Raw genomic sequence first — 22,997 nt, 5'->3', positions numbered from 1 at the left:
TTGTGATTAAGCAAAAGACTTTGTACATCACCGCGACAAGTTGGATTTATTTTGGAATATCACAATGCTTATACAGATAAACATAAGACTTGGTACATCACCGCGACAAGTTGGATTTGTTTTGGAATATCACAATGCTTATACAGATAAACATAAGACTTGGTACATCACCGCGACAAGTTGGATTTGTTTTGGAATATCACAATGCTTATACAGATAAACATAAGACTTGGTACATCACCGCGACAAGTTGGATTTATTTTGGAATATCACAATGCTTATACAGATAAGCAAAAGACTTTGTACATCACCGCGACAAGTTGGATTTATTTTGGAATATCACAATGCTTATGCAGATAAACATAAGACTTGGTACATCACCGCGACAAGTTGGATTTGTTTTGGAATATCACAATGCTTATGCAGATAAGCAAAAGACTTGGTACATCACCGCGACAAGTTTGATTTGTTTTGGAATATCACAATGCTTATACAGATAAGCAAAAGACTTGGTACATCACCGCGACAAGTTGGATTTATTTTGGAATATCACAATGCTTATACAGATAAACATAAGACTTGGTACATCACCGCGACAAGTTGGATTTATTTTGGAATATCACAATGCTTATACAGATAAACATAAGACTTGGTACATCACCGCGACAAGTTGGATTTATTTTGGAATATCACAATGCTTATACAGATAAGCAAAAGACTTGGTACATCACCGCGACAAGTTGGATTTATTTTGGAATATCACAATGCTTATGCAGATAAGCAAAAGACTTGGTACATCACCGCGACAAGTTGGATTTGTTTTGGAATATCACAATGCTTATGCAGATAAGCAAAAGACTTGGTACATCACCGCGACAAGTTGGATTTGTTTTGGAATATCACAATGCTTATACAGATAAGCAAAAGACTTGGTACATCACCGCGACAAGTTGGATTTATTTTGGAATATCACAATGCTTATACAGATAAACATAAGACTTGGTACATCACCGCGACAAGTTTGATTTGTTTTGGAATATCACAATGCTTATACAGAACTTTAATAATTTGGACATGTGTTAGTGACTCTCTGATTATTTGGTACTTAAATCGCAATACCGTAGGTTCAATATTTACCGTTTCACTTTATATTTTAAGGAAATAAATTATTTGTTAAATTTTATAAAGCTTGTTGCCTCTCACTCTTTTATGTTACCTATTTTAATACCATATAGTCGTAGTGTATACTACTCAGGGCTTGTATAGTCGGGTAGAGTATTTCAAAGTGTGAATTGTTTTTCCTCGTTTTTGCAGATGTCATTGCAGATAACAACTGTGAAACAAATGCCAGGTATGTTTCCTTTATATTTTTCATTCACCAGTGATCGTTAACTTCAACTGATTTATGCAAACTATTTGTATTATGGCTTTAGAAGTATGTTTCATAATTAAACTAAGAACACACACAGGCACGCACACACGATAATGCTGTCAAGACATTAGACTATTTTGACACGATTTGCGGTGGGAAAATTATATGTGTGATAAAAGAAAATCATGTAGATTAAGAGCGACTTGCCTGTAACTGTAAAGGTAGTTTGACTGTCAATATGAGATCGATTAGATAATTATAGGTTACTGCATTTGTATGGGAAAATATGAACGAATTTTTCGAATGGACCTTGGAAGTGCAGTATATCCATCCGACAAAACGAGTTCATATTTTCCCATACCAATGCAGTAACCTTTTTATTATATGCGAATTTTTTAAATTCTACCTAATGCTTAATTATATTAACAAAATACACTACACGAAACAAAGTAACCGAATGTGTACCGCATTCCAAACTAAATACACAAGCCCATATTCATCATTACACAACAACAACATTATTACTGCGCACATAACTCTGCCCAGATAAATTTTAACTTAGTCGCGCGCTCGACATAAGTTTCGAAAGCAAATGGCGTGTCTAGTTAAAATTGAAATTTGGAGTGATATTGTGAATGAATATGCATTGCAACAACTTTTCCATTTGATCTGGAATGAATAGATTTTGGTATGTTTTTCGATTTTACGAAGTTTCGTGATTATTTACTGGATTTTCATGTGACAATTCCACATGGAAAACATGGGATTGAATAAGATAGGGTGAAGCGTGGTGACATCTGCAAATGGGTTTCTGTTTCTGTCACTGAATCTTTAAAATCATAATATGGGGAATATATGACGCCTTCCAATTTGCAATTATCAAAAATGCGCTATGGAATGTAATGCTTATTTCATTTTGAATGCAGTAAGGAGGAGGTAATTGCACTTATCATCGAAAATACAGTACAATTTCGACATGTGTAATCATAATTGAGAACCTATGACATGGCTCATGTAATTTGGATTTGCAGAATTAAGAAACTACATTTTAGGAAATTCAGGATGTAAAACTGTAAGTATAATTTTTTGCCATTCATATCACCAGCTAAAGAAGACGATAGATGACTTGTCACTTCTATCTTATTTGTAAGGACCCTTTCTTGCGTCTGTTGTATACTGTAGCTAGCATAAATCCGAAACATTGTATCAACGCGGAATGTGCCAATGCAGATGGTATGTGGCAGTCCACGAAACATCTGTTTTAGTTCATTCAGAAACAAATTTAAACTTAAACAATTACAACGTAAAGCGCCTCTTACGCTAGTGTACATGATTTGTTTACAAATCAAAAGTACTGGCGTCTGCGCCCAATGTTTGTTTACTATAGAAAAAAGTAGTTTCTTTATGCACGTGAATGCTATATGCATATTGACGCGCGGGTTCAGTATCGGGTAATACTGCACGCTTCTGACAATGTAAAGTTAACGGGGGAAAAATTAGCAAATAATAATAACGTATATTAACGTTTTTGTCAAACATAATAATATGCATTTGATTGCAATATTTGGTTATATGAACCTCGTGTACTCGAACTATGCATTGATTCGTATTAAACTAATGTCTTCTATATAAAGAGGAACGTTTCCAAAGAAGCCCTTTAGTAACTCGGACAAAACTCAATAACAAAAAATTATTCTTCCTACTTTTAATGCCACCTGACAAGAGTAAAACCTGTAATGCATGTACTAGCATTGTGTATATAAGAATTTAGACTGGTAGCGGACATGTTACTTAATTTCAACAATATCATTAGCACAGATGTGTCCATAGCCATGGTCACCATTAGCACAGTTGTGTCCATAGCCATGGTCACCATTAGCACAGTTGTGTCCATAGCCATGGTCACCATTAGCACAGTTGTATCTATAGCCATGGTCACCATTTGCACAGTTGTGTCCATAGCCATAGTCACCATTAGCACAGTTGTGTCCATACTCATGGTTACCATTAGCACAGTTGTGTCCATAGTCATGGTCACCATTAGCACAGTTGTGTCTATAGCCATGCTCACCATTAACATAGTTGTGTCCATAGCCATGGTCACCATTAGCACAGTTGTGTCCATAGCAATGGTCACCATTAACACAGTTGTGTCTATAGCCATGGTCACCATTTGCACAGTTGTGTCCATAGCCATGTTCCCCATTAGCACAGTTGTGTCCATAGCCATGGTCACCATTAGCACAGTTGTGTCCATACCCATGGATACCATTAGCACAGTTGTGTCCATAGTCATGGTCACCATTAGCACAGTTGTGTCCATACCCATGGTCACCATTAGCACAGTTGTGTCCATACCCATGGATACCATTAGCACAGTTGTGTCCATACCCATGGTCACCATTAGCACAGTTGTGTCCATACCCATGGATACCATTAGCACAGTTTTGTCCATACCCATGGTCACCATTACCACAGTTGTGTCCATACCCATGGTCACCGATAGCTGTAACAGTAATTACCTTTCTCGTGATCAAAGAAAGGGAGGTATTAAACGGATTGCAGGAAGCAAATTATATGGGTGATTACTCCTAATTTTTAACCATCCTATTGATTACATTCTGCTGAATGAGGAGGCAAATATGAATTGCAAATAACCTCACATACCTTTGATCGATAAGGTCTTTAATAGAAGAATCTGAGTTGGATAACAATGTTTGGTGAATGTATGTTTAAAGGCCAAAAACTCCATTATGATGACATGGAATACCGTAAATGCAACTCGTTGAAGGTCCGATAAGTATAAAGATACACGCCAAATATGGAGAAAACAATACTGCATAAACCAAAGAGATTATGACAGGAAATCGGAAGTCGCCATAGACTCTTCTAAATCACAACGTAGAATATTATAGCTCTAATTCGTTCAAGGTCTTATCTGTAGGAACATGTTATGCTTATTTTTTAAAAAACAGCGCTAGGTAATATTGCGGAAAGGTAGACAGACGGATAGACGATTGGGGTCAACTCCTTCAAATAGCAGAATGACAGAAAAATGATGAATTCAGGTTGTCATTAATATAAAGGTTCGTACATTAAAAGGTACATTATGTGTCCTTAGTGAAGCTATTCTGCAGAAACTAAATTCTCAGTATCGTGATCACATGATCGACTTCTAACCAGTGAAATGACTTGTTTATGAAATATTTATATTAAATGCAATTTTGTGGCTGTGGATTTATGTGTACTGCATAGGAGTGACAGGAACATGCATCTGTCCCCAAATACGTTTCTGTTCATGCATATCGTTACCCCTAGAAGGCCAGCAAGACAATACTCGTATAAACCCAAACACATTAATAAGCACATTTTAGCTGAAAAGCATGCTTCATGGTTCACGGTTTCTTAGTATCAAGAGATGTGATGCCTTCTCGCTTGAATTGTACAAAATTACTTCATGTCTCGCTTTTGTGAATCAACCGTTACATTGAAAATCACCTCAATCACAATTTACCACTGACGCCACTCTTGATAAGGTCGCCTTCAGCTGCTTTAGATTTCCACAAAGATGCACACTTACTATATATAATGTGTGTACATTTTAGTAGAGTACATATGATTGTTATAAATGCAGCCTGTATATTTTGAAGAGGAAGTACCCGAGAAGCCACCCCGACCCACGGGAAACTACTGGCAAGCTATCTCATGTACCCGAGATGGCTGAGGTCGAGAATCAAACCCGCGCTGACAGAGGTGAGATGTCATTGATCTGTTAAGGCAAGCGCCTGATATCACTCGGCTATCCGAGTTCCCATTGGACAGTGTAACAATGGCGTTAATTAGATGTCTCTGAAATTTGAGTTTTGTGTAAATTAATGAGCGTCATGCTGTAGTTACCGTTCAAAACAAATAGCGATCAGACTTTGATAATTGTCACAATAATTCACTCGTCATGTCGTCTGTCAATAACAATTATAGTTACTCAAGTTTTGCCTCTTGACACATTGCCAGGATGAAGATACGACAAATATGTAATCAATTCAGACAAGGATTCCTACATAACAGCGTGTGCATGCAATAAGTTCATTCAACAGGCATTAGATATGTCATCATCTTGATGACAGGACACATATATATATATATATATATATATATATATATATATATATATATATATATATATATATATATATATATATATATATATATATACACAATTTATTATTAGCTGCGACAGTTCCCTTTAGATTTCTGCTTCAAAACATATTATCCGCCAGATGCAGTGATTTCCAGTATACGATACACTGTGGAGAAGTATAGCTTTTTGGTCACGGTCCGATGCGGTCACATTGAATCGAGTTTAGCCATCTAACGATGACTCTGATACTGTGCTTCTGCCTTACTTCCCAATCAGACCAAAATGTTTGGCACATTTCATGTCCTGGTTACGTTGTTCCCACTGTATTTGTCATTTTTGTTCTTCTGTGTTTCAAGCCAAACGTTAGGCACATTTCATGTCCTGGTTACGTTGTTCCCGCTGTATTTTTTTTTTATAAAAAAATTCTCTGTTTCAGGCCAAACGTTTAGTTCTCTTCATCTACTGACTGCATTTGTTTCTGACTGTAATTGTCAATTTGTGCTCAATTTCAAGTGATCCGAAGTCAATTTGTTTTCGGATTCAGACAATCCGGTGTCAATTTGTTCAGTTTCTGGCAATTCCATGTCAATTTGTTTTCATTTTTAGACAATTCGATGTCGATTTTTTCTCAGTTTCAGAGAATCCGATGTCAGTTTGTACTCAGCTTCAGACAATCTGATGCCAATGGTTTTCTCTGTCTCTGTGAATCCCATGTCAATTTGTTCTCAGTTTCAGACGATCCCATGTCAATTTGTTCTCAGTTTCAGACGATCCCATGTCAATTTGTTCTCAGTTTCAGACGATCCCATGTCAGTGCTCAGTTTCAGACGATCCCATGTCAATTTGTTCTCAGTTTCAGACGATCCCATGTCAATTTGTTCTCAGTTTCAGACGATCCGATGGAGATGCTTATGACAATCAAGACATATACGTGAATTATGAAGGCCAGGCTAACAGCTTTCAACGTCCAGAGTTTCAGCTTGAAGGTGAGGAAGCGGTTAATGATACAATGTACTTTCGGTGGTTTCTGTTACTGATGAGATATCATAAATATATTCATGTAATTTTAAATGCATTTTTAAATGAACAAGCATATTCAATTTTTTTTTGGAAAGAAATTCTTTGGGTAATATGATATAAAATGACAAGGAATGACTGGTTTCATCATCTACATCTTGTCATTGAAATATATACCGTGTTCTTGGCAGAAAACCTCCGATAAGCACCATTTACAAATGTCAACACAGTCTACCCAATCTTATTTCATTGTTTGTACATCCTTAAAAAATGTTGAAACTGATCTTGAATACTCTGTGTTTTGAAAAAGGTTGCTTTTGGCACTGAAACGCCGCCATATGGGAAGGAATTCCTAGCATTTTTTCAGAAATCCTTGAATTTATCTGCACGAATATTAACACAGTAATGAATAAAAGTAAATCATTTTTTATATTCAGATTTTGTTTATTAAAAACGCAATGATTAACCAAATAACAATGGGTGGAATTGGGTGAATAAAAGACGCCATGCCTGTAATAACTACATGGAATAGCATAGCCCTGTTTCATTTAATTATGTTGTTCGTTTTGCTTTGTTTGGTTTTACCTAGTTATGCTGTGAGAAACAAAGTAACGTTTGGAGAAAATTTAAGCTTGTTAAGAAAATATACTTCTTGTACAGTTTTCGCTGTTCTTTGAAAAGTCGTTGAAACGGTATCTGGACCCGACTCTGAACAATTGACTTGCGAAAAGTTTTTGATCTATTTTGCAAAGTTCGATCACGATATTATTACTGTATACCTTGGATCAGGAGCCAAAGTATATTGGAGACATTGGAGAAATGCCTGCATTCCTAGTGCATCTTAATCCAGCAGTACATTCATTTGCAGTACAGGAGATACAAACATGATGAAATCAAGAGAGTAAACTGACACTACAAGTTGAATTTGTGATGTGCATTTATTTAGCAGTTGGTTGCTATTGAATAAATACTAATTATATCACATAACTAATTGGTTATTTCGTAATGAGCATCATATGAAGACAACAATAGACATAAACATTTTAGTAACACTAATAAGCCTAGAAGAGGTTAAAATGACGTTAATGGGTGCTTTAGGATACGATGTTGTGACGTCATTGCGTTACATCTAGGGTGGATCAACCCTTTACTTTTGTGAGGGCTATGTTTGATGAAGAAGGCGACCATCAAAATAGTTTTGAGAAACAAAGTACTCTTGCTCTGATTTGAGAAAAATCCAAGTCCGTCATATTTTATTGACTTTGTCAAAATTGAGTGTACAAGTGATCCTTTACGAAGGGTACTATTGTATGAAAATTAAATACGACAAATATAAATACGATGTAAATCTCTTCCATTTACGAGCTTTTCTTGAGATTCAGAAAGGGGTATATTTTGATTTGTCAATTTCCCGTGTAAGCTATTTAGCGATTTAAAATACACCGACTCACTTCACGGGTCGAGGAAGGAGTTCTAGAAGATTTATTTTCATTCCTGAAAATAAATCTGGCATCATGCAATAAACAATGGTCGCCAAATTATTTAATCCCCATTTTCATAATCACTGCTGAAGATGGCAACATCGTGCAAATCGTCCATTTACATGACATCTGCGCGCGTAAATAAAATCTCAATTTTCCACTATTATTTTTTTTATACTCTTCATCAGTGATACGCATGATATTAAAAACTGAACACCCTCCGATAGTATGTATTTCTAAGGTTGATGCATCATTATGTATTTTGTAACGGGGAAATGCATCTTCTCTCGCGAGACTGTACCAGACTGTACCTGTGGCGGAGATCTGGCTGTAATCTTGTTACGTCATAGCCATATTTTCGTAAAGCGCCTATATGATAGTTAAGTATAATAAAGAGTAAGACGCTATAGTGTCAATCAATAATGAGACTCTAATATGATGTAAAAGTATAGTGTCAACAAATAAGTAGACTCTATTTGGATAACTATTGATAACTATAGTGTCTATAAATAATTAGACTCTAATATGATAAAGATAGTGTATATAAATAATAGGACTCTTATATGACAAATATGGTGTTTGTAAATAAAAAAGACTGATATGACAATGAAGTATGGTGTCTATAAAAAATTACAATCGATGATGATAAATATAGTGTATATAAATAATAGGACTCTTTTATGATAATTAAGTATAGTGTCTATAAATAATAAGACTGTTATATGATGTGTGTGTGATTTGGATTTTTAACGTAGCTTTAAAAAAATTTCAGTCATGTCGCTACAATGTCTGCAGTGTGGCAGTTTACAGTGATGTCTAGCACTGGGGCATCATACCACAGACATGTAGCATGATGTACCACCCAGTCACATTATCCTGACACCAGGCCGACCAGTCCTAACGCTAACATCAATGCTGAGCGCCAAGCGAGGCAGCTGTTAGAACCATCTTTATAAGTCTTTGGTAAACTCGGCCGGGAATCGAACCCACGACCTCTCGCATCCAACGCGGATGCTCTAACCACTAGGCCACCGGCGTGGTACTCTTATGTGATAATTCAGTATAGCGTCTATAAATAATTGATTCTAATATGATAACTATAGTGTCTATAAGTAATACGACCCTAATACGATAAATATAGTGTTTGTAAAAAATAAGATTCTATTACGATAACTATAGTGTTTGTAAATAATAAACGAATATAACTAAATAAATTGTCTGTAAATATAAAACTCATTAAAGTCTATGTGCCGTCTCTTTTGAAGATGTGTATGGTTGATGTAAATCAGACAATAAAAAAATTTCAAAAACTGTGTGAAAAAGATTGGAATCCTGTTTTAGATTACTAATTCATTTCATGGACTGTAGTCAGTTATTAACAAAACACGATACAGTTTGTATATATGATAGGTAATAGGTACATAAAAAGTATATAATAGATATATAATAGATATATAAAAGTATATAATAGATATATATGGTACATAATAGGTATATCATATGATACAAATCGAGTTAAACTGAAAACATCACAAATCACGATATTCTGTCGCGTAATGTGTCGCAGGTGAGAATATATGTAATGTGTTCTAATGAATACTCCTAAAAGCTAAATAGCCACTGATCTGTCTGTTATGTGTACTAATGAATATTCTTAACGGCTACATAGACACAGACCTGTCTGTTATGTGTTCTGATGAATACCCCTAAAGGCTAAATAGACACAGATCTATCTGGTATGTTTTTTAATGAATACTCTTAAAAGCTATATAGACACAGATCTGTATGTTATGTGTTCTCGTGAATACTCCTAAAGGCTACATAGACACAGATCTGTCTGTTATGCATTCTAATGAATACTCCTGAAGATTACATAGACACAGCTCTGTCTGTTATGTGTTCTAATAAATATTCTTAACGGCTACGAAACCACAGATCTGTATGTCATGTGTTCTAATCAATATTCCTAAAGATTACATAGACATATATCTGTATGTTATGTGTTCTAGTGAATACTCTTCACGTCTAAATAGACATAAAGCTGTATGTTATGCGTTCTAATGAATAATCCTAAAGGCTACATATACACAGACCTGTCTGATATGTGTTCTAATGGTAACTCCTAAAGGCTACATAGACACAGATATGTCTGTTATGTGTTCTAATTTATACTCCTTACAGCTACATAAACACAGACATGTCTGTTATATGTTCTAATGAATACTCCTAAAGACTTCATAGACACAGATCTGTATGTTATGTGTTCTAATGAATACTCATGAAAGCTACATAGACACAGATACGTATGTTATGTGCTTTAATGAATACTCTTAAAAGCTATATAGACACAGATCTGTATGTTATGTGTTCTCATGAATACTCCTCAAAGCTAAATAGACACAGATCTGTCTGTTATGTGTTCTAATGAATACTCCTAAAGATTACATCGACACAGATTTGTATGTTATGTGTTATAATGAATACTCTTAAAAGCTAAATAGACACAGATCTGTTTGTTATGTGTTCTAATGAATACTCCTAAAGATTACATCGACACAGATTTGTATGTTATGTGTTATAATGAATGCTCTTAAAACCTACATAGACACAGATCTGTCTGTTATGTGTTCTAATAAATACTCATAAAAGCTACATAGACACATATATTATGTTATGTGTTCTAATGAATACTCATAAAAGCTACTTAGACCTAGCTGTATATGTTATATATTATAATGTGTACTCCTAAAGGCTACATAGACACAGATCTGTCTGGTATGTGTTCTAATGAATACTCCTAAAAGCTACATAGACACAGATCTGTCTGCAGATTATGTGATGACAGATCTGATCCTGTGTAGTTTGCGGTTGGACTCGGCTTAAATAGTTTTAGCTTTTTGCATTCAAAGACATACGTCACATTCTAATGACATAGACATTACAATCACAAACTAACAGCCTTTATTTTGTTGATATGTTTCTTGATAAAGGTAGTTATCCTCGAAACTACTTTTGTGTCATTTAGATGTAAAGGGCTCTATGTTATTAGTAAAGATGGAATGTAGGCAGGCGTCAGTGGCTATATGTTATTATTCTAGACGGAGTGTGGGCAGTGATGTGATGTGATGTGATTTTGATTTTTAACGTAGCTTTAACAATTTTTCAGTCATATCGCTACGATGTCTGCAGTGTGGCAGTTTATAGTGATGTCTAGCACAGGGGCATCATGCCGCAGACATGTAGCATGATGTCCCACCCAGTCACATTATCCTGACACCAGGCCGACCAGTCCTAACACTAACCTCTTAATGCTGAACGCCAAGCGAGGCAGCTGTTAGTACCATTTTTTAAGTCTCTGGTACGACTCGGCCGGGGATCGAACCCACGACCTCCCGCATCCGAGGCGGACGCTCTAACCACTAGGCCACCGGATCGGTCGAATGTGGGCAGACGTCAATGACTATATGTTAGTAGTAAAGAAGGAATGTAGGCAGACGTCAATGGCTATATGTTAGTAGTAAATAAGGAATGTAGGCAGACGTCAGTGGCTATATGTTATTTGTCTGGACAGAATGTAAGCATCCGTCATTGGCTATTTTTAGTTGTCTGGACGGAATGTAGGCAGACGTGAGTGGATATATGTTAGTTGTTTGGACGGAATGTAGAAAGACGTCAGTGGCTCTATTTTTGTTATTTAAACGGAATGTAGGCGTACGTTATTGGCTATATTTTAGTTTTCTGGTCGGAATGTATGCAGCCTTCAGTAGATAAGATATATGTTATTAGTCTAGGTGGGTCTTGGAATGTATGTTAATTTAACCTGTTCATTTTTAAGGGACTGAGAAAGATACAAGTCTGGCATTCATGAGTTCGCAACCTCAACCTATGAAATTTGTCAGGTCACAAGAATAGTTGCATTTCATTCTTTGAAGCCGTATAAATAATATTTTCATTGCAAAAAATGAAACAGTTAAATAGTTAAATGAATATAAGTTCTTCTTTTGTAGATGACGAGGAGCTGTATGCCAACCAACCGAAGAGAACAGAAAAGAACCCGCATTACCAATGTTGAAAAAAGATATAAACAATGCAATACCGCCTTTCCATCAAAACTATCCTCTTGTCTTGTTTTAACGCAGTTTTATTTCAAGCAGTACAGAGCAATTCATATGGATGATGATTTACTGGCAAAACATATAATTTAGATGCTTACGAGTTTATATTCCAGGTATGAGACTTAGTCAGTGTCAACATGCATTTAATGCAAAACACATAAATACACCGTACTTAAAAAGATATGTGTCACATCATATATATCAATACATATTTACATAAATCAAAATATGACTGTATGAGATGAAATTATGTAGGAATACTTAAGTAACTGTAACAGTTATATCTACTGCTTTGTCTAGGCAATGATATATGTCAATAGCTTCATATAAATCATATCTACTGCTATGTCTAGATGATGATCGATGCCAATAAGTTCATTTAAATGAGATATAATGACTATTTAGGTAATTATCTTTGTCAATATCGTCCTTCAAATGAGATCTACAAACATGTCAGGGTAACCATCTTTGTCAATACAGACGCATTTGAAAAACCTTTCGGGAAACTCAAATCTAATGCACTTCTTGTTCAAGAGAATTTCTTTTTGGCACTGAATTCAAATATAATGTTCCAATTTTGTGAATTAACTTGACTTTGAAAGACCCAACTTCATCATGAGCTGGTATTCCATTGTGCAAATGTTTTTCCATAACCTGAGGAAAGTACAGTTTTCCTTTTTTTTGAATTGTAATACAGTGGCATAAGCGTGTTGATTTTTTTATTCAGTGGCAAAAGACAGCCGAATAAAGTCATTATGAGTTATTATCCATGAGTAATAATTTGTGATATTTGATGTATATTTAATTTGCATTGTGTGATAGAACTGCCTCCATAATTGTGAGTAGGTGCTGCGCCTACTGGACCTATTAAAAAAAAAATAAACATTCTTAATTCTTGTCTATGATTATACTTTATATATATATATATATATATATATATATATATATATATATATATATATATATATATATATATATATATATATATGTATATATATATATATATATATATATATATATATATATATATATATATATATATATATATATATATATAATTATTACTTTCAGATAAACATGTTTTTGATGGCCTCTATACCATGGATGTTTCTAGAAGTGATATTCTATATAACTTTGATAGGAAAACGACCCTCCTCATGGTTCTGTTATTCTGTTTTAGTTTTGTATATCAGGATGTTTACTTCAAAATTGTTAAATCCTATCTTATCATCAGTCTTTAATACACTCAGTTTTAGTTGTGTTCAGTTAATATTTAAGATAAAACGCTTTAATTTAAATTATTCATTGGAACTATAAAATGCTCGTTAATAGTTTTCGAACTAAATCACTATTTTGGGATTATAGTGAATTTATTGAAAGATATGTTCAATTATATAATTGAGATACATCAAGACTGGTATCATATCAACACTCTCTCTGGTTGTTAGTACATCATCACTTTCAAAGTTGTAATTCGTTTGAAACACGGCTGGAATTGACTCGGAAAAGTCTATACTTTAAATTTGCAATAAAACGTTCAGGAATCTGGAATTTAATTCTCAATACTTTAAATTCTGTTCAAATTTCCACTTTAAATCTTGCGGAATAAATTTCTTGTTGAGTTTTACGAAATAGTTGATTTTTCCAGAAATGTACAAAATGTTTCCTCACAGAAATCTTGTTGAACAAATTGAAATAAATCAATATTAATCTTAAACTAATTGGAAAGTTGTACTTGAAATATTTAACTTATTTGATGCTACGATCTACCCCATTATTTTACAAAGTTATCTTTGAATTCATTTGAAATGCATATTTCATAAAACTTGCTTGAATTGACTTGGAATGCTTGAATTCGTTGGAATGTTTGAGTTGATTTGAAATGCATGATTTGATATGAATTGCTTGAATCGATTTGGAATGCTTAAATATTTTTGAATGTTTGAATTGATTGGGAATGCATGATTTGACATGACTTGCTTGAATTGATTTGAAATACTTCAATTTATTTGAAATGCTGGATTTGATCTAAAATACTTAATTGATTTGAAATGCTTGAATTGATTTGGAATGTTTGATTTGATCTGAAAACTTTAATTGATTGAAATTTGAAATAATACAGTTCATTTGGAATGCTTGATTTGACTTGAAATGAAACACTTGGCTAATTTTAAAACAATTCAAATGATTTAAAATGCTTGTATTGATTTGAAATGCCTGACTTGATTTGAAATACTTAAATTGATTAGAAATACTTAACTTGATTTTGAAATGCTTGATTTGACTTGAGACGAAACACTTGGCTAGGTTTAAAACAATTCAAATGATTTAAAATGCTTGTAATGATTTGAGATGCCTGACTTGAATTGAAATACTTAAATTGATTTGATATACTTAAATTGATTTGAAATGCGTGGCTTCAATTAATTTCATGACCAATCCAAATATTTTTATTTATTTTATACGTTGAGGTCAAATTGCTCATTAAGTTCGCCCTGTGATTCAGATCGAAGATAACGAATGAAGGCAATACTTTGTCAATCATATTCAAATTTGTGAAAGTCCTGAATCATATTACTGAAGATTGGGTAAGTTGTGAGTGACCGTATTCAAATTTGTGTAGGTCTTGAGTAACCATATTCAAATTTGTGTAAGTCTTGAGTGACCATATTAATATTTGTGTAAGTCATGAATCATATTATTGAAGATTGGGTAAGTCGCGAGTGACCATATTCAAATTTGTGTAAGTCGTGAGTCATTGTATACAAATTTGTGTAAGTCGTGAGTGACGGTATTCCAATTTGTGTAGGTCCTGAGTGACCATATTCATATTTGTGTTAGTCGTGAGTGACCAAATTCAAATTTGTCTAAGTCGTGAGTGACCATATTCAAATTTGTGTAAGCCGTGAGTCATTGTGTACAAATGTGTGTAAGTCGTGAATGACCGTATTCAAATTTGTGTAGGTCTTGAGTGACCATATTCAAATTTGTTTAAGTTGTGAGTGACCAAATTCAAATTTGTATAGGTCTTGAGTGACCATATTCAAATTTATTAAGTCGTGAGTGATTTTATTGAATACTGTGTAAGTCGAGAGTCATAATATTTAAACTTATAAGTCTTAAGACAACATATATGAGTTTATAATAAATTTGCTAACTTTAATATACATTAGGACATTCTGATTTCCCTGATTTATTATGGCATCATGTACATGTTTATATGAGCTGTCTATTTTGGACATTAAGGCTTATAAACGTGTCAACCACACATTAAGGCTTATACACCTGTCAACCGGACATTAAGGCTTATAGACGTCTCAACCAGACATTAAGGCTTATAAACGTGTCAACCAGACATTAAGGCTCATAGACGTGTCAACCAGATATTAAGGCTCATAAACGTGTCAACCAAACATTAAGGCTTATAAACGTGTCAACCCGACATTAAGGCTTATAAACGTGTCAACCAGACATTAAGGCTTATAAACGTCTCAACCAGACATTAAGGCTTAAAAACGTGTCAACCAGACATTAAGACTTATAAATGTGTCAACCAGACATTAAGGCTTATAAAGGTGTGAACCACACATTAAGACTTATAAAAGTGTCAACCAGACATTAAGGCTTATAAACGTGTCAACCGCACATTAAGACTCATGAACGTGTCAACCGGACATTAAGGCTTATAAACGTGTCAACCAGACATACAGGCTTATAAACGTGTCAGCCAGACATTAAGGCTTATAGACGTGTCAACCAGACATTAAGGCTTATAAACGTGTCAACCAGACATTAAGGATTATATACGTGTCAACCAGACATTAATGCTTATATACGTGTCAACCCGACATTAAGGCTTATAAACGTGTCAACCAGACATTAAGGCTTATAAACGTGTCAACCAGACATTAAGGCTTATAAACATGTCAACCAGACGTTAAGGCTTATAAACGTGTCAACCAGACATTAAGGCTTACATACGTGTCAAAAAGACATTAAGGCTTATAAACGTGTCAACCAGACATTAAGGCTTATAAACGTGTCAACCAGACATTAAGGCTTATATACGTGTCAACCAGACATTAAGGCTTATAAACGTGTCAACCAGACATTAAAGCTTATAAACCTGTCAACCAGACATTAAGGCTTATAAACGTGTCAACCGGACATTAAGGCTTATAAACGTGTCAACCGGACATTAAGGCTTATAAACGTGTCAACCAGACATTAAGGCTTATATACGTGTCAACCAGACATTAAGGCTTATAAACGTGTCAACCAGACATTAAAGCTTATAAACGTGTCAACCAGACATTAAGGCTTATAAACGTGTCAACCACACATTAAGACTTATAAATGTGTCAACCATACATTAAGGCTTATAAACGTGTCAACCGGACATTAAGGCTTATAAACGTGTCAACCGGACATTAAGGCTTATAAACGTGTCAACCAGACATTACGGCTTATAAACATGTCAACCAGACATTAAGGCTTATAGACGTGTCAACCAGACATTAAGGCTTATAAACGTGTCAACCAGACATTAGGGCTTATATACGTGTCAAACAGACATTAAGGCTTATATACGTGTCAACCAGACATTAAGGCTTATAAACGTGTCAAACAGACATTAAGGCTTATAGACGTGTCAACCAGACATTAAGGCTTATAGACGTGTCAACCAGACATTAAAGCTTATAAACGTGTCAACCAGACATTAAGGCTTATAAACGTGTCAACCAGACATTAAGGCTTACAAACGTGTCAACCAGATTAAGGCTTATAAACGTGTCAAACAGATTAGGGCTTATAGACGTGTCAACCAGACATTAAGGCTTATAAACGTGTCAACCAGATTAAGGCTTATAAACGTGTCAGCCAGATTAAGGGTTACAAACGTGTCAATCATACATTAAGGCTTATAAACGTGTCAACCAGACATTAAGGCTAATAAACGTGTAAACCGGATTAAGGCTTATAAACATGTCAACCAGATTGCGGCTTATAGACGTGTCAACCAGACATTAAGGCTTATAAACGTGTCAACCTGACATTAAGGCTTATAGACGTGTCAACCAGACATTAAGGCTTATAGACGTGTCAACCAGACATTAAGGCTTATAAACGTGTCAACCAGACATTAAGGCTTATGATCGTGTCAACCAGACATTAAGGATTATAAACGTGTCAACCAGACATTAGAGCTTATAAACGTGTCAACCAGACATTAAGGCTTATAAACGTGTCAATCAGACATTAAGGCTTATAGACGTGTCAACCAGACATTAAGGCTCATAAAACTGTCAACCAGACCTTAAGACTTATAAACGTGTCAACCAGACATTAAAGCTTATAAACGTGTCAACCAGACATTAAGGCTTATAAACGTGTCAACCGGACATTAAGGCTTATAAACATGTCAACCAGACATTAAAGCTTATAAACGTGTCAACCAGTCATGAAGGCTTATAAACGTGTTAACCGGACATTAAGGCTTATAAACATGTCAACCAGATATTAAGGCTTATAAACGTGTCAACCAGACATTAAGGCTTTTAAACGTGTCAACCAGACATTAAGGCTTATAAACGTGTCAACCAGACATTAAGGCTTATAAAGGTGTCAACCAGACATTAAGGCTTATAAACGTATCAACCAGACATTAAGACTTATAAACGTGTCAACCAGACAGTAAGGCTTATAAAAGTGTCAACCAGACGTTAAGACTTATAGACGGGTCAACCAGACATTAGGGTTCATAAACGTGTCAACCAGATTAAGGCTTATAAACGTGTCAACCAGATCTTAAGGCTTATAGACGGGTCCACCAGACATTAGGGTTTATAAACGTGTCAACCAGATTAAGGCTTATAAACGTGTGTACCAGACATTAACGCTTATAGACGTGTCCACCAGACATTAAGGTTCATAAACTTGTCATCAAGACATTAAGGCTTATAAACGTGTCAACCAGACATTAAGGCTTATAAACGTGTCAACCATATTAAGGCTTATAGACGTGTCAACCAGACATTAAAGGTTATAGACGAGTCAACCAGACATTAAGGCTTATAAACGTGTCAACCAGACAGTAAGGCTTATAAACGTGTCAACCCGACATTAAGGCTTATAAACGTGTCAGCCAGATATTAAGGCTTATAAAAGTGTCATCCAGACATTAAGGCTTTTAAACGTGTCAAGCAGACATTAAGGCTTATAAACGTGTCAACCGGACATTAAGACTTATAAACGTGTCAACCAGACATTAAGGCTTATATACGTGTCAACCCGACATTAAGGCTTATAAACGTGTCAACCAGACATTAAGGCTTATAAAAGTGTCAACTAGACATCAAGGCTAATAAACGTGTCAACCAGGTTAAGGCTTATAAACGTGTCAACCAGACCTTAAGGCTTATAGACGGGTCAACCAGACATTACGGTTTGAAAACGTGTCAACCAGATTAAGGCTTATAAACGTGTGTACCAGACATTAAGGCTTATAAACGTGTCAACCAGACATTAAGTCTTATAGACGTGTCAACCAGACATTAAGGTTTATATACGTGTCAACCAGATTAAGGCTTATAAACGTGTCAATCGGACATTAAGGCTTATAAACGTGCCAACCATATTAAGGCTTATAAACGTGTCAACTAGACATTTAGGCTTATAGACGTGTCAACCAGACATTTAGGCTTATATACGTGTCAACCAGATTAAGGCTTATAAACGTGTCGGCCAGACATTAAGGCCTATAAAAGTGTCAACCAGACATTAAGGATCATAAACGTTTCAACCAGGTTAAGGATTATAAATGTTTCAACCAGACCTAAAGGTTTATAGACGTGTCAACCATACATTAAGGTTTATAAACGTGTCAACCAGATTAAGGCTTCTAAACGTGTCAACCAGACATTAAGGGTTATAAACGTGTCAACCAGACATTAAGGCTTTTAAACGTGTCAACCAGACATTAAGGCTTATAAACGTGTCAACCAGACAAAAGTTTATAAAAGTGTCAACCAGATTAAGGCTTATAAACGTGTCAACCAGGCATTAAGGCTTATAGACGTGTCAACCAGACAATAAGGTTTATAAACGTGTCAACCAGACATTAAGGCTTATAAACGTGTCAACCGGACATTAAGGCTTATAAATGTGTCAACCAGACATTAAGGCTTATAAGCGTGTCAACCAGACATTAAGGCTTATAAACGTGTCAACCAGACATTAAGGCTTATAAACGTGTCAACCAGTCATTAAGGCTTATAAACGTGTCAACCAGGTTAAGGCTTATAGACGTGTCAACCAGACATTAAGGCTTATAGACGTGTCAACCAGACATTAAGGTTTACAAATGTGTCAACCATATTAAGACTTATACAGGTGTCAACCAGACATTAAGGCTTATAAACGTGTCAACCACGTTAAGGCTTATAAACGTGTCAACCAGACATTAACGCTTATAGACGTGTCAACCAGACATTAAGGTTTATAAACGTGTCAGCCAGACATTAAGGGTTATAGACGTGTCAACCAGACATTAAGGCTTATAAACGTGTCAACCAGACAGTAAGGCTTATAAACGTGTCATCCCGACATTAAGGCTTATAAACGTGTCAGCCAGATATTAAGGCTTATAAACGTGTCATCCAGACATTAAGGCTTTTTAACGTGTCAACGAGACATTAAGGCTTATGAACGTGTCAATCGGAGATTAAGACTTATAAACGTGTCAACCAGACATTAAGGCTTATAGACGTGTCAACGAGACATTAAGGCTTATAAACGTGTCAACCCGACATTAAGGCTTATAAACGTGTCAGCCCGAGATTGAGGCTTATAAAACGTGTCAACCAGACATTAAGGCTTATAAACGTGTCAACCAGACATTAAGGCTTATAGACGTGTCAACCAGACATTAAGGCTTATAAACGTGTCAACCAGACATTAAGGCTTATAAACATGTCAACCAGACATTAAGGCTTATAGACGTGTCAACTAGACATTAAGATTTATAAACATGTCAACCAGACATTAATTCGTATAAACGTGTCAACCAGACATTAAGGTTTATAAACGTGTCATCAAGGCATTAAGGGTTATAAACGTGTCAACCAGACATTAAGGCTTATAAACGTGTCAACCAGACATTAAGGCTTATAAACGTGTCAACCAGACATTAAGGCTTATAAATGTGTCAACCAGACATTAAGGCTTATAAACATGTCAACCAGACATTAAGGCTTATAGACGTGTCAACTAGACATTAAGATTTATAAACATGTCAACCAGACATTAATTCGTATAAACGTGTCAACCAGACATTAAGGTTTATAAACGTGTCATCAAGGCATTAAGGGTTATAAACGTGTCAACCAGACATTAAGGCTTATAAACGTGTCAACCAGACATTAAGGCTTATAAACGTGTCAACCGGACATTAAGACTTATAAACCTGTCAACCCGACATTAAGGCTTATAAACGTGTCAACCAGACATTAAGGCTTATAAACGTGACAACCGGATATTAAGGCTTATAAACGTGTCAACCAGACATTTAGGCTTATAAACGTGTCAACCGGACATTTAGGCTTATAAACGTGTCAACCGGACACGTTTATTGTTTGCTCTATGGTAATGTATTTCTAGGTTTTCGTTTTACAATTCAGTTCCTTGACTCACATTACACTATTTCCGTCGTTGTAATTTTTACCTACGCTTATTGAAAACATTGGCATGTCTGAGCCATTACATATTATCTAGCTAAACGGAGCGAATGTAAGTGATAATAGTTTATTTTTAAAGGTCGCCACCGTAGCAATAATTCCCACAACATACAAAATGAAAATAAGACCATCAAAGTCACTAAAATGTAATTATGTCATTAATACGCAGTAAAAATCTCCTAGAGGAAACAGAGTTTTCAAAATCATTTCTAGCAAAAACGTTTCCGGAGACTAGTTTTAAAGTTCAACTCATCAGGTTGATATCACATTGCATGGAGGAAAAAACAACATGCGAGAACATATTTAAAGGGGGTAAAGTATCAACCTTTCAGACTGTTGGTTAATATCGTCCTAATTATTAAAGCGCGAAATGCAAGTTCACTAACCTTGGACAAAAGCGAGAAATAATTTAACTGGTAAAGATATAATAAGAAAATTCAAGAGGGATGTACGGCATTATGAATGAAATCCAAAATAATGATGAAAACAAGTGCTGCAGTACTCCAAAGAATCGAAATATTTCTTGATCATTGAATGTACTGGTCTGCCAACAGTCTTGGTGAGTCAAAACGGCATTATCCAGAACCCCATTGAATAAATTCGCCATAGTCCCATAAATAAATTAGTCCAATGAGCACTTTGTAATTCCAATCAATAATGCAAACAAACGTCTCCTCTCAAATTATGTATATCCACAACATTAAACACACATGCAGACTGATATTAACGCAAAAACATATAAACGTTACCCAGAAATAGAATGAATTTGAATTAAGAATGAAGAGTCTGTTACGACTATGTGTCGCAATATATTCCATACGTAGTGTGATAACTAAATGATTAATTCTCTTTCAAGGAAATGTCTACGTCATAACTTAATGGTTAGTTCATTTTACAATATCTACGTTTAAAATGAATCAATAGTCATGCTGATATACATCGAATACGTGACTTGGATGGGTTGCAAATTCTTATAAGTTTGAAATATATGTCCCACACACAGAAATACAGAATATTTTATTTCCGTAGCTCAAACATTTTAAGTCCATTTTTTATTAATATATGCATCTGGATCGTAATGATATCATAATAAATTTACAAACATTTTGTTCTTTCAATTTTCATTTTATTAGAGAAGTAATCTACTAATCATCGCACTATAATTATTTTAAAAACTACTTACCTTGATTTATGATTTGATATTGTTGAGAATACTGAAATATGCTCAAATTTACATTAGACTATAATGTGTACATGCATATATCTGTAAACCCATCTATTAATATCAAAATGAATTTCAGGTAGTAAACATTAATCCTGACTCGTCCGCTTCTTTTGTCTATTCGCTTTTGACAAGAAGGAGATTTATGTCGCTTATCACTAAATTTTTCTATACAGAGGCTGGGGTCTATTGATACAGCAATGAACGGAATCAGTGCCTGTCATTTTCTGCAAAAACGTATTTTTCTTCGTGCATCAGACTTCATTATCATAAGTCTCCTGTTTTTGTTTCGTCTGTCACATAATCTTGCGGAAAGTAATAAACAAGTAGAATGAAAGACTTGTACACTGTTACAACTCTGTGGCAACGTGGACTTGGGACTTATCAATTGTAAGGAACGTCCGTCGTGGATGAAGATTATGTCTAGATAGCAATTAACGAGTGTCAGTTTCTTTGAGGTATACATTAGTTTCTAAATTGTCCCCCTTCGGAAAGTTATTTCCTTTGATGTTAAATTCTACATTTTCCTTCCTAAATTAAGTTTTCTGTTTTAATTAATTTATGGTGCTTATTCATCCAGTTTATAAATTTATTTCTAATTTGACCTGTTTCTGATTCAAGAAAATATCATTAATAAACTTGACAAATGTTAACTTTTGGGCTTTAGCAAATATGTTTTTCCATGCAGATACGTGTTTGCAAGAGTTAGAACATGGCTGTTTTTTTCTTTTTGTGACGACAAATGTTTTCGCTTTAAATACAGTCGCACTTTGCAACAAGTTAGTTTATATAATCCGGTTGGATCCGGATTGCATGACGTTTTGTAAATAATCAGATTGGATCCGGATTTCATGACGTTTTGTAAATAATCCGATTGGATCGGAATAGCATGACGCTTAGTCAATAACCCGATTGGA

The 22,997-nt window shown here is 35.0% G+C and overlaps 1 protein-coding gene across 1 annotated transcript in view; it reads left to right on the top strand.

Annotated features, from left to right (window-relative positions):
* The window catches only part of LOC149795969 (B-cell receptor CD22-like), an 85,191-nt gene extending 72,171 nt beyond the window's left edge, over nt 1-13,020 (top strand). Inside the window, exons 10-12 of the mRNA XM_089965888.1 lie at nt 1,315-1,351; nt 6,396-6,496; nt 12,016-13,020. Coding sequence (XP_089822014.1) covers nt 1,315-1,351; nt 6,396-6,496; nt 12,016-12,080 — 203 coding nt within the window. The 3' untranslated portion in view covers nt 12,081-13,020. The remainder of the gene's footprint in view (nt 1-1,314; nt 1,352-6,395; nt 6,497-12,015) is intronic.
* Nucleotides 13,021-22,997: the final 9,977 nt, after the last annotated feature.

Source organism: Sinohyriopsis cumingii, chromosome 7, assembly GCF_028554795.1.
Source record: "Sinohyriopsis cumingii isolate HCF-2022 chromosome 7, ASM2855479v2, whole genome shotgun sequence".
In the NCBI taxonomy this organism is placed as follows: domain Eukaryota; kingdom Metazoa; phylum Mollusca; class Bivalvia; order Unionida; family Unionidae; genus Sinohyriopsis; species Sinohyriopsis cumingii.
The sequence above is the reverse complement of the archived record's forward strand: the minus strand, read 5'-3'. Positions and strand labels throughout refer to the sequence as shown.